Genomic DNA, 13,949 nt, shown 5'->3' with positions numbered 1-13,949 from the left:
CAGGCAAGGGCAATGTGACATTCCCTCTCTCTCTCCCCTGAATTCCTAACTTGATTATTTGGTGGGAAAGTAATTATAGAATGATATTTGAAGGCAAGCTCGATAGGATATAAGAAAACATTACCCAGAAAATAAGATTATTTTAACATACTGGAGACTTCACTGAAGACTCCTAAACTCTAGAGACTACCTATTAAAATTATAAAGAGTGAGAAAAATAAAAATAAGGTATCAGTAATCCAATGAAGCTGAATTAGAAGGCTGCAGTCCATAATCTACTTAAAAGTCAAGTACTGTCTAGAATAATCGCTGATACTTAGACATTAATAAACAAGTAGTGCAGGCCAGGGTAAGAGTAGTCCTTATCCTTACGTGAGGATCAGCTCTATGCCTCAGTGTCCTCATCTGTAAAGCAGGGAGCTGTGTTTCATGATTTCTCATGAGCCTTATTCCTCCAGCCATCAATCCTAAAGCATCAAGAAATAAGACCACACTACTCTACAACAGCATATGACAATACCAAGAAAGAAGCTCCTGTCCTATTGATACTACTTCTGAAAGGAATAACTTCCTTACAAATAATCACTTTTATGATATGTACTAAAAACACCTTCTGAACCCACAATTATTTGGGAAACTTAAGGATACTGGCCAAGAGCAGTAACTAACCTATTTCTCAACCCCCATGGCTCTTCCCTCATATATAAAAGTGACTTCAGAGTTTGTGTATATATTTCAATTTATCATCTTTTCTCCACCCCCACCCATAAAAATACTAATCATGCAACTCTGAATAAGCTTAAACACCCTGATCTATATTTAAACCACTGTTAATACAGAATGCAAACAATAGGTCCAATGAAACTTGGATAAGTGACACAAATCTAAATTATTCCTAAAGTCTGTTAATCTGAAACGTGATAAAATTTCATAACCTTAGCCTACTACAATAACTAAGGCTCCATAATGGAGTATCTTCTTCAAACATTCAGGGTTCACTTGTCGACAAGGCTCAGTACTTCCAAGGTGTGGAAAAATAAAATCTATGGAATTTCAAGAAAAAAAATGTATGAGGATTTTTTTTCTAAGCATACTAAATCTGTAAGCATTCAAATACCATTAACACAAAATGGAGCATGAGAGCTTTTTAAAACGAATGTAATGGCATCCCCCGTGTTTCTAAAAATAGCACACTGAGTGCGTACCTATAATAAACCATTACATACCATAAATTTCTGAAAGGGAATTGAAAAATAAAAGAGAGCTTAAGAGCTTTTCGGACAGATTTTGAACTCGTCTATACACATGGCACCTAGCACAACCTGGAAAAGTAAGATGTTAGCAAGATAACAAAAATCTACCAATATTTAAATATCTGAATTTCCTGCTTAAATTATGTTTACATATTACATATACTACTTTTACCATTAAGAGTTAAGTATGTGTATCACTTTTCTGGTGACATAGCAGTAAACATAAGGCAGCAGAGAATATGAATTAAAAAAAAGATCTGGGCTCAAATCCCGGCTCCACACTGAAAAGGTAAGTGGGACTGTGCACAAGGTACTTAGTCTCTAAGCCTCAACTGTTTCTTGCATAAAATGGAGATAATACCTATCTAATTCGTAAAGTTGTTGTGAGGCTTAAATAAGATAATGGATTCGTAAGACATGCTTAGCTTGCAGGGAATGCTCAAAGTTATTAAGACCATAACACTAAATAAACTCAAGATTTCCAGTCTAACAAACAAATCATACATTAGTTCAAGAGCACAGGAATACAATTAAACAAGCTTTCACATCCAATATATAGCAGCCGATTTTAAATTCTTCATGGAACAAATTAAGCAATCTGCTACCAACAAAACTTCCCAATTTATTAGAAATACAGGTTTTAAAATCCCATGAGTTATGAACACCAAGTATCCCACCCCCATCCCCCACTGGGAGTTGGGTTTTCAGAATAGAACAAAAATATTCACTGGGGTGGAACTACTGTCTCAGAACTGTCTAAAAACTCACTAGTTGCCAAGTTCTTTTAATACAAACTGATCAAAACATTTCCAACCAGAATTCAAGTTATAGGTAGTTTGAACCCCAAAGCACAAAATGGCTCAGCATTTATATGAAATCTCTATTTTTTAATATCTAGACTGCTTAGGTCTCAAAAAAAAGTCAGTATCCGGCTGTTAGCACCAACAAGACCACCCAGTCCAATAAATAGAAAACTGTTAACGAACGGAAATGAGCACTTAAAATGAAGCAATCAAAGGCATAAAATACAGATTTGAATTCAAAGAGGCAGGCATAAATGTTAAGCCAGTTATAAGAGCTGAAAAAACTATCATCTGCCAGCATTAGTGTCTCAGTTTAGTGATAAGAGAAAATGTATCTGTTAAAACTAAGAATCATACTAGCAAGGATCCAAAAATACCTCCACAGCCCCTTTAATACTCTAAAAATATTATGGGGAGAGAGAGAGAGAGAGAGAGAGAGAGAGAGAGAGAGAGAAAAAAGAAATGCATAAATTTCCCCCAAATCATTAAACTGAAGTTAAAGCCTGATGTACATGCCACATGAGAGGTAAGTTTCTAAAGCTCATACCTCAAAAATCGCATACTGTATAATATGGAGCCTTTGTGATGTTTTGCATCAAGTCAATCTGTAAGACAGTAGTTACAATATTAGTGAAGACAGTGGGTTAAAACATTTGTTGTTCAAACATGAAGCAAATATCACTCATGGGTTAGGTGCTTTTAGTTGTACTATGGCCCTCTAGGGTTCATATGCCGAAGCAAAAACTGAGATGGAAAGCCGCTCTATGCCTTAGAAGACAGAGAAGCTTAAGGTGGATACCAAAAACTTTTTAGTTACATAAGAGAATTTAAATGTTAACTATAACATACAAATCACATGCAAATCTCGTTACCGCTCATTTAGTTAACTATTCTCAACATACAGAAAGAGTAATAAATCTGAGAGGTCATTCATTTTGAATGACGCACATCCTCAGACCTCACATCAACAATCCAGCATGTGCTAGGGGATAGTATCTCCTGGCTACATGTGGTCTTATCCAGTTCTTGTAAGCACTAAAAAGCAACCAAAGGGAGGGGGGAAAAAGCACCACTCTCAAAGTATGAAGTCAGGGAATTCCCTATCATGAAGCATTTCCCAAAAGCACCCCAAAATGACTTGATGCAAACACCACACCTAGTGGTGCCACTGGAATAAGCATCATATTGCTTCAAGCTGTTTTTAAGTAGGCTTATGGAAGGATTTTGCTCTCACAGTGAGATCTAATTTGTAATGGATATCAACCAGGAAATGAGATTTGCACTTAAGCCAATGAGGTGGGAATGCATTTATTCCCTAAAGCAATGGTGCACAAAGATAGTGTCACTGTCATAAAGTAGCTGTAGAATATGCTGGGAGTTCATCGTTAGTAAAAGTTAATACACTTGAAAATGATTTATCTTTTACAAATAAATTCAAGGTTATCCCTATGATGCCTGTTACTCACCTGGATTCAGACATGCTTTCATGAGGGATACAAGACAGGGTGAAACTATGCTCTAAAATACGTCAATGGCTACAAGATTCATTTGGGAGGCTCACGACTTCATTCTTTGAAACTCTTCCCACAAGATAAAATAATTCAAACTTAGTAAAAACAGAACTGAACCAGCATGCCGAAATTATGAGTTGACTTCAGTTTGGCAACACTGAAATATTAACAGTTAACAGAATTTCTTATATTATCTATAACACCAAATCTTAATTATCTATTAATGAATTCTTTGTTACTCATTTTTAATCACCAAACTCTCAACTAAATAGCCACTGAAGACTCAAAATATAAAAATATATTTATTTTGTAAAATTATAAATAATTTCACTTTGCCCAATATAGGTCTGGCCTTTTCCCTCAGCCTCTAGAAGGTAATCTCTAAAGTCTCGGAATGTCGTGCCTAGTAAAAGTGTCCTTGTTCACCTGGAAGCTTTGGGACACACCAGAAAGTATAACAATGTGACTTATGAGGGTGAGAGGGCTTTGAGTCACATGGATCACTCAACCTCCAGAAGGTCTGGAAACTAAGTTTCTGCATGTGAGCAAGTGATTATCTATGGAGTCCAAATAAAAAACTCTAGACACCAATGCTGGCGTGAGCTTCCACGGTTGGTAATACTCTGCATACTATCTGTCACACATCAACACCAAGAAAGTAATACTGTGCTCACAACTCCACAAGGAAAGGACAATTGGAAGGTCCACATTCCTAACTTTCCTGGACTGATGTATAGGCCTTTACCAGTAGCTGATTTTAATCTGAATCTTTCACCTGTAATAAACTGTAACCATGAGTATAACAGCTTTCAGTGAGTTCAGTAGTCCTTCTGGTGACTTAACCAACCTAAGAGTAGCCTTTAGGACCCATGAACTTGGAAATGGTATCAGAAGTAAGAGTGGTCTTATGGACATTGCTCCTTCTCACTCTGCATCTGTATTTAAAATCACTGAATATACTGTAACCCAAAATCCTAGATTGTGAATTTTGTTTTTTAATACCATCTTAAGAAAACATAGTAAAGATTTGACTTCAGCATAATTTCCCTTCCAAGTCATCTCAAACACCCTCTATTGACAGACCTCTAACCAAATTAACCAGAAGGGACAAAGCAACTCTAAAAGGGCACATCAGATTTTATCCTTTGCTTCATGGGCACAACTGTCCTCAGTGTAAAGACTGATCAACAGAGCACCCCCAGGTAGTTCCCAGACTACAACTAGGTCTTCAACACTGCCCATGTTTCCCTAATCAGGGTTCTCTCCTTCCCCAAACAGTTTTCAAGCTTCCTGCACCTTCCTCCTTTCCCCAGAGCTCTTCCAATACACAACTTTGCAGATTCCTGCTTCATGCAAAATACAAGCCATTCTACAGCACTCTCAATAGTAAGGGCTAACAGTTTTGAGCTCCTACCACATCTGGTAGGCAACTTAGATCAGCAGTTTGCATGTTATCTAGTATTTCATTTAATCTTTAACATAATTTTATTGTTATGATTAACTCATTACTAAAGATAGTAAGTTCCCCTCTTACAGATGAGGTAACTAAGGTTCCATAACTGACCGAAAGTTGCACATCTGGTAAAAGGCAAACCAAGACCTCAAACTCTGTACAAACTTTCAAGTTCTTCAGCACTCCATCAGTTCTTAACAACTTCCTTCCAGTAAATCCACAAATTCACCCATATCTTCACATACAGCCTTTCTTCCCATCACCCTCACATAATGAACAAGTAAACATCCTATCTACAGTAACCTTCTGGATCCACACATTCCCCCTATTTTCTGAGGTATGCTGTGGACTCCCACTTTCCTACTGCTCATCATATCACCAACACATGAGCATCCTCAAGTCTTTCTTTTAACAACAACAAAAATCAAAATCTTGGGGCATCTGGCTAGCTCCCTCAGTAGAGCATGCAACTCTAGATCTTAGGGATGTTAAAGTCTAGATCTTGTGGGATATTCAAGTCCCACATCGGGGCGGGGAGCCTACATTAAAAAAAAAAATCTTAATTTCCTTTCTCCTTCTAATTGTCTGGACTCTTCACAGCTAAAACTCTTGAGAAAAATTTATCTTCCTTATCTTCACTCACTTTTCAATTCACTGTAACCTGGGTTCCCCCCTGAGCACTCCAATGAAACTGTTCCTACCAAAGTAGGAGCTGCCACCTGTGGCCTATGGCCTATTTGTCTCTAAAATCCCATAATCTCTTTTCAGATCATCTTGCTCAACATCCCCTGATGACTTACTTTGGACAATTGTCTATTCACACTTTCTCAATACCACTCTCAAGTTTTTTTACGCAACTTTAATTCCACTGACTTTCTACTTTCTCCTAGTCCAAGTACTTTCTTCCTCCTTCACTTCCTTCTTTCACCTTGGATTTCATGGTCTATCATTTCACTTATTATTGTTTTTATTTCTGCTGTGTTGGTTGTGATCTCTCTTCTTTCATTCTTGATTTTATTTATTTGGGTCCTTTCCTTTTTCTTTTTGATCACACTGGCCAGTGGTTCATCAATTTTGTTAATTCTTTCAAAGAACCAGCTTCTGGTTTCATTAATCTGTTCTGTTTTTTTGGTTTTAATAGCATTAATTTCTGCTCTAATCTTTATTATCTCCTGTCTTCTGCTGGTTTTGAGTTTTATTTGCTGTTCTTTTTCCAGCTCCTTAAGGCATAAGGTTAGGTTGTATATCTGAGATCTTTCTTCCTTCTTTAGGAAGGTCTGGATTGCTATATACTTTCCTCTTATGACCACCTTTGCTGTGTCCCAGAGGTTTTGGGTTGTGGCGTTACCGTTTTCATTGACTTCTAAATACTTTTTAATTTCCTCTTTAACTTCTTTCTTGGTCCATTCATTCTTTAGTAGGATGTTCTTCAGTCTCCAAGTATTGGTTACCTTTCCAAATTTTTTCTTGTGATTTCAAGTTTCATAGTGCTGTGGTCTGAAAATATGCACGGTATGATCTCGATCTTTTTGTACTTACTTAGGGCTGATTTGTGTCCCAGTATATGGTCTATTCTGGAGAACATTCCAAGTGCACTGGAGAAGCATGGTCTATCATTTCAACAACACTCTTGCCAGTCACCTTAACCTCCCTTAATATTTTCCTCACACCGATCTGCTAAAACCCCAACCCTGAATAACCCAGTTATCAATTACCCATCATCTCTAAGTCATCACCACACTCCCAGGTCCTCTGATGTTCATCTCCCATTCTCTATGTGCACTTCCAGACCTCCCCATTCCCTTTGGATTCCAAATTGCTCTCCTAAACCTCCTACACACACACACACACACACGCACGCGCGCACACTTTACTTCACCAAGAAAAAAAAGATACCATAACACATCGACACCCAATTCTAGGCCTTGATTAGGATCCATCTACTTCCACCTTCTTGTAACTTTGCAAATACCCTTTATCCTGTGGAATCTACCTTTCCCACTGAACAATGGAATCTTCTCTCTACACACGTAAAATTTTCTAATGTCTCTCACTTAAAAATACAAAAATATGTTTAACAAATAATACAAAACAAACAGAAAAGCTCCAGCCATCCCACCTGACACCACCAAACAATCTGCCTTCACTTTCTGCAAACTAAGAGTTGTCTCTATTTCCCGCCCTGTTTCTTCACCTTTACTGGCACCTCAACCCACAATGATTCAACTTCTGCCCCATCACTTTTGGCCAAACCAACTATGACCTCCAGGATGCTAAACCCAAGATAGCTCAGGCTTTATCTTACTTCTCAGAGGCTTTCACAGGGCTGCTAAGTGGAGTTAAGCAGGTTGTGGCCCCCAGAAAGGTGTCTTGCAGAGAAGAGGTGGGCTGAATGAAAACTTCTTTTTAAAATTCCTACAATAACCCTGGGCACTCAGATACCAAGAATTCAAAGTAACAGATTCTTCTCTTCCTTTGGCTTATGGGACATTATACTCTCTATTTCTTCCTACCTGGTTCTACTTTCTTTAGGAACCTCTGAGGGCTTGTTCAGCCTTCTCTACCAAGCCACTAAATCTTAAGGTTTCTCAAAGCCTGACCTTAGGCCCTCTATTCATCTCACTTTGTGTTCTCTCACTCAATCCATACCAATGGCAATATTTACCAGTGTTTGACAAGAACTCTTAAATCTAGGCCTCCATCACTGATGTCCACACTGAGATCTAGATCTATGTACTCAACTGTTTAAAAATTTTTTTTAATGTTTATTTATTTTTGACAGAGAGAGAGAGACAGAGCATGAACAGGGGAGGGGCAGAGAGTGAGGGAGACAGAGAATCCGAAGCAGGCTCCAGGCTCTGAGCTGTCAGCACAGAACCAGATGTGGGGCTCGAGCTCACAGACCTCAAGATCATGACCTGAGCCGAAGTCAGATGCTCAAGTGACTGAGCCATCCAGGTGCCCCATGTACCCAACTGTTTAAAAAACAATCTCGGGGCACCTAGGTGGCTCAGTCGGTTAAGCATCTGACTTAGGCTCAGGTTGTGATCTTGTGGTTTGTGAGTTCATGCCTCGCATCAGGCTCACTGTTGTCAGCAGACAGCCTGCTTCATAACCTCTGTCTCTCTCTCTCTCCCCCTCCCTTGCTTGAGCTATCAAAAAATAACCATTTTAAAAAATATATTAAAAAAAAAATCTCAATGTTCTAATGCCTCAAATACAACTATCTCCTTTCCTCCTGGAATCCCCATTTTAATAAACGGTACCATCATCTAACCACTATTTTCTAATAAATGGCACTATTTGATCAGCCAGACAGTATGTCTCCCACTTCCAATGCTCATCTCCATCCCACCTCCACATTCCAACATTATTGTTATAAAACACAAATCTGATATCTTCTCACTGCCCTTATCCTATGTACCTTACTTCCCTTTTTAGCTATATCTCTACCAACCACCCCTTTTATACTCCATGTCCATCCATCCTAATCTTTCACAGCCAGAGGGGGGGAAAAAAAATCACCTTGCTCAGCCAGTCTGCCTGGAACAGCTTTGTCCTCACCCCTTGGTGACACTAACCAATTTATCTTTATCCTCCAAGCTTCAGCTTTACTTTGAAAAGTTTCTGATTCCCCTAAGTCTGGCTAATAGTCCCTGCTATATAAATGCTACCAGAGAACCTAATAGTTCCTTTTGAGAAGTGTATTTAAATGTATTCTGCCAGGAGACTGAAAATACCAGAAGGGCAGGGGACTGTCCGTGTTGCTTATCATATATTCCCACTGCCTAGATGGCATATAAATTACCTGTTGACTAAACGATTGCTTACTGTCATAACTGAGGCCCTTCTCTCAACCGTGGAATACAGTTCCCTAACCTAAACCAACACTAACTTTTCTTCAACCCATACTTCCTCTCCAGAGCATTCTATTAAAATCAGTATTTTCTTGATCATTTAGTACAAGAGCATTAACTAAGAGCTAATGACTCTAAAAGGCAAACTAAGACAGTTCCAACCCTGTAAGAATTTATAATCTAGAAAGAAAAGAACTGTAAAGTCAGTAGAGGTTCCCATTAGGAGTATAAAATGCTCTGTGATTTCAGAAACAATCCCAATATTCAACTCCTTCTTCAAACTCTCAAAGTGTGCACCACATTAGTTTGCACTTAGTAGTTACATACTAGCTTCAATTTGCTTGCTTGTTTGAGATGTGAGCAGAGGGTACTATCTTATACCACAAACTTTCATAGGGAAAAGAGAAAAAAATAGTGGTTGTGGCACAGGAGTACAGACTAGATGAATACCTTGGTTCAAACTCCATTACAATTATTTAAATTAAGTAAAAATTTATATCTTAAGTTAAACTTCCATAACTAAAATCTGATCCATGCATATGATCTTAAGAGAAACTTATAAACACAAAAAGCCACCAAAAATAGATTCGGGCTTGCTTCAGCCATATAGGTAAATGAATTCTGAATTTTTTTACTTACTTAATATGCACTTTTAACACCTTATTTATTTTTGTCACATCAAAGGACACTATCAAGAGAGTGAAAAGACAACTCACAAAATTAGCAAAATTGTTTGCAATCATGTATCTCGTCAAAGTCTAATATCCAAAATACATAAAAAATTCTTGGGGTGGTTCAGTGGCTCAGTTGGTTGAGCGTCCAACTTCAGATCAGGTCATGATATCACAGTTCGTGGGTTTGAGCCCTGTGTTGGGCTCTGTGCTGACAGCTCAAAGCCTGAAGCCTGCTTCAGATTCTGTGTCTCCCTCTCTCTCTCTGCCTTTCCCTGCTCGTGGTCTCTCTCTTAAGAATAAACATTAAAAATATATATACTATAACAAAATATATAAAAAATTCTTATAACTAAACAACACAAACAATCCAATTTTTAAATGGGCTAAAATTTTGAATAACTATTTTTCCAAAGATAAAGATAGCCAAAAAGCACATGAAAAATTGCTCAACATCATTAGTGATTAAGAAAATGTAAGTCAAAACCACAATTAAGAAATCACACCCACTAGGCTAACCATAATTTAAAAAAATAAATAACTCGTGTTGCAAACATATTGAAAAAATGGAACCCTCATACATAAATGATGGGAATGTAAAATGGTACAACCACTTTAGAAAACAATTTGGCAATTCCTCAAGAAGTTAAACAAAAAATTACCTTTTGACCCAACAAATCCACTCTTAGACATATACCCTAAGAGCTGAAAACAGATCTTCTCACAAAAACTTGTACATGAATGTTCACCACAACACTATTCACAATAACCTAAAGGAAGGTGGAAACCCAAAAGTCCTTCAAAGGATGAATGGATTTAAAAAACATGGTATAGGGGCGCCTGGGTGGCGCAGTCGGTTAAGCGTCCGACTTCAGCCAGGTCACGATCTCGTGGTCCGTGAGTTCGAGCCCCGCGTCAGGCTCTGGGCTGATGGCTCAGAGCCTGGAGCCTTTTCCGATTCTGTGTCTCCCTCTCTCTCTGCCCCTTCCCCGGTCATGCTCTGTCTCTCTCTGTCCCAAAAATAAATAAACGTTGAAAAAAAAAAAATTTTAAAAACATGGTATAGGGGTGCCTGGGTGGCTCAGTGGTTAAGTGCCCCTCTCCCAGTAGCGCTCTGCCTCTCTTTCAAAAATAAACATTAAAAAAAAAAAAACCCACAGTATATGCAGATAGTGGAAGATTATAAATTCCACATGAGATTCCATAAAAAGGGAGCGCCTGGGTGGCTCAGAGGGTTAAGCATCCGACTCTTGATTTCAGCTCAGGTCACGATCTCACGGGTCACAGGACTGAGGCCTTCATCCAGCTCCATGCTGACCTGCTTGGGATTCTCTACCTCCCTCTCTCTCTACCCTTTCCCTGCTCACTCTCTCTCAAAATAAATAAACTTACAAAAAAAGAAAAGATTCCATAAAAAGGAATGAAGTACTGACACCTACCACAACACTGATGAACCCTGAAACATTATGCTAAGAGGCCAGAACAAAAGGCTACATATTGTGTGATTACATTTATATAAAATATCCAGACTAGGCAAATCCACAAAGTAGATGTGTGGTTGCGAGGAGCTAAGAGGAGGGCAGAATGGGAAGTGACTGCTTAAAGGGTACCGGGGTTCTGTTTGGGGTGATGAAAAGTTCTGGAACTAGACAGTAGGGATCGTTGCACAGTGTCATGAATGTACAGTTGGCTCTTGAACAACACAGGTTTGAACTGCACCAGTCCACTTACATGTGGATTTTTTTTTCAGTACATACAGTACAGTACTATAAATGCCTTCCTTATGATTTTAATATTTTCTTTTCCCTAGCTTATTTTATTGTTAAGAATACAGTAATACACAAAACACACAAGATATGTTAATTGACTATGTTATTATGAGGCTTTCAGTCAACAGCTGCCTATTAGTAGTTAAGTTTCAGGGAAGTTATATGCAGATTTTCGTGTGTGTGTGTGTGTGTGTGTGTGTGTGTGTGTGTGTGTAGGGGTGTTAGGTCAACTGTACTCAGCACACTGGACTGTAAAATGGTAAACTTTATGTCCATTTTACCACAATTTTTTTTTTAATTTATGACATTCTTGGGGTACCCGGCTGGCTCAGTCACTGAACCATGCAACTCTTGATCTTAGGGTTGTGAATTTGAGCACCACGTTGTGTGTAGAGATGACTTAAGAATAATAATAATAATTAAAAAACCTTTAAAAAAATATATGGCATTCCTGAAAAGATAAAATTATAAGAAGAAACAGACCAGAGGTTAGTTAGCAAGGACAGAAACAAGGAAATGTTGCAGGATGATGGAACGATTCTATAGCTTAACTATGGTGGACACGTTTACAATATTACATGTATTTATCAAAACTCAAAGAACTATACAGCTTGTAAATTGTAAATCAATAAATCTTTTTTTTTTTTTTTTGAAACAAAGAAAGTACACAAGCAGGGGATGGGGCAGAGGGAGAGAGAATATCTTATGCAGGCTCCATACTCAGCGCAGAGCCTAATGTGGGGCTCAATATCACGACCCTATGATCATGACTTGAGCTGAAATCAAGACTCGGACGTTCAACCAACTGAGCCACCCAGGCACCTCAATAAATCTGACTTTATTTTTTTATTTAAAAAAAAATTTTTTTAATGTGTTATTCTATTTTTGAGAGGGAGAGAGAGAGAGAGAGCACAAGTGGAAGGAGGGACAGAGAAAGAGGGAGACACAGAATCCAAAGCAGTCTCCAGGCTCTGTCAGCATAGAGCCCAACACAGGGCTCGAACCCACGAACAGTGAGACCAGGACCTGAGCCAAAGTCGGATGCTTAACCAACTGAGCCACCCAGGTGCCCCAAATCTGCCTTTATTTTAACATTGATTTATTATTATTTTTTGTTGTTGTTTGAGAGAGAGCGAGTGCACAAGTGGGGGAAGGGCACGGAAGAGAAAGAGATAAATCCCAAGTAGGATCCACACTGTCAGCCCAGAGCCAGACATGAGGCTCCAAGCCATGACCCATGAGATCAAGACCTGAGCCGAAAACCAAGAATCAGATGCTTAACCGACTGAGCCACCCAATCACCCCAATAAATCGGACTTTAAAGGCAACAGTTCTTTACAGTGAAGGCACAAAAGGTAAGGAAAAGACTGTTGATTTATTCTTAATACTTTAGTATTTCAGGTCTTATATTGCCTACCCATATTTAGCCAATCTAAATGGAAATGCAAAATATGGCACCAGCTTTAAGTCACTGTGCTTTCCAAAGAAACCAAAGACTGTTAGTGTCTGAATTAATTAAATTAATCAGGTCTAAGAACAGGAACTTAGAGCTCAGAAAGGATTAACCTAGCCAAGGTACAGAAAGAAACAACAGCATTTATATCAGTAAAAGACAAATGTTACCTACATTAGTTAAAAAAAAAGTTTCTAAATTTCTAACAAAATAGCAATTTCATTCTTTTTTTTTTATTTTTTTTTCAACGTTTTTTATTTATTTTGGGGACAGAGAGAGACAGAGCATGAACGGGGGAGGGGCAGAGAGAGAGGGAGACACAGAATCGGAAACAGGCTCCAGGCTCTGAGCCATCAGCCCAGAGCCTGACGCGGGGCTCGAACTCACAGACCGCGAGATCGTGACCTGGCTGAAGTCGGACGCTTAACCGACTGCGCCACCCAGGCGCCCCGCAATTTCATTCTTTATCAATGCCTGAGAAATACCTGAGATAGTCCCTATAGCACTCTATTTTTTTAAGAATGAAATGCACAAGGAAGGAAGGAAGGAAGGAAATGCACCATAAATTCTTAATATTTTAGTGTCTACCCATTTTGATACCATTCAGAATTGTGGCTAAATTCTTATTAACTGACCACTGAGAAAGCAGGAAAAAATTAAAGAGTCAAACCACTAAGGCTGATAAAATCAGAAAATCATCGGCTGAGACAAAAACATGAGAAATCCACTGCTAATTTAAGTATTCTAAGGTTCTTTACCTCATCTGGCATAAATTCATACCTAACCAGGTATTAAAGAATAGCGGCAGTTATAAAATCTGGTATGCTTTGAACCTCCAATACAAATGTGAATTTAGGGTTCAGTATTTAACAGAAATAACTTTGTTTATGCTAAATAATAGCTCACCTAAAGGCTCATGAATCTAACGCACCAAGTTAATTTAACTCACTTTCTCTTGGCCTTTATTTTTAACCAACGCTGGCTGACTGCCTTAAAAAGAAACCCTGCTTCAGCTCCCATTTGTATCGCTTATCTTCCCCTTTTGTCAGCAAGTCCTGGAAGTACTTTAGAAACATCCCATTCAGCCTGGGAAATTGCCAACATTGAAAGGAAATCTCTCACTCCATGACCTCCCTAGCAGAGGAAGGACAAAAAAACTGAAAGTCTACAAAGAAACAT

At 38.6% G+C, this 13,949-nt stretch overlaps 1 protein-coding gene across 3 annotated transcripts in view; it reads right to left on the bottom strand.

Moving 5' to 3' along the window:
* Window positions 1-13,949, bottom strand: part of SMG1 (SMG1 nonsense mediated mRNA decay associated PI3K related kinase) — a 104,551-nt gene that overhangs the window by 76,039 nt on the left and 14,563 nt on the right. The window contains exon 2 of one of the 3 annotated variants that reach the window (XM_047838346.1): window positions 2,604-2,661. The exons of the other annotated variants lie outside the window; for them this stretch is intronic. Within the exon in view, the coding sequence (XP_047694302.1) occupies window positions 2,604-2,617 (14 nt within the window). The 5' untranslated portion in view covers window positions 2,618-2,661. The remainder of the gene's footprint in view (window positions 1-2,603; window positions 2,662-13,949) is intronic. 3 annotated transcript variants of the gene reach the window in all.

Source organism: Prionailurus viverrinus, chromosome E3, assembly GCF_022837055.1.
Source record: "Prionailurus viverrinus isolate Anna chromosome E3, UM_Priviv_1.0, whole genome shotgun sequence".
Classification (NCBI taxonomy): Eukaryota; Metazoa; Chordata; class Mammalia; order Carnivora; family Felidae; genus Prionailurus; species Prionailurus viverrinus.
Note: the sequence above shows the minus strand (reverse complement) of the source record. Positions and strands in the feature narration are given on the sequence as shown.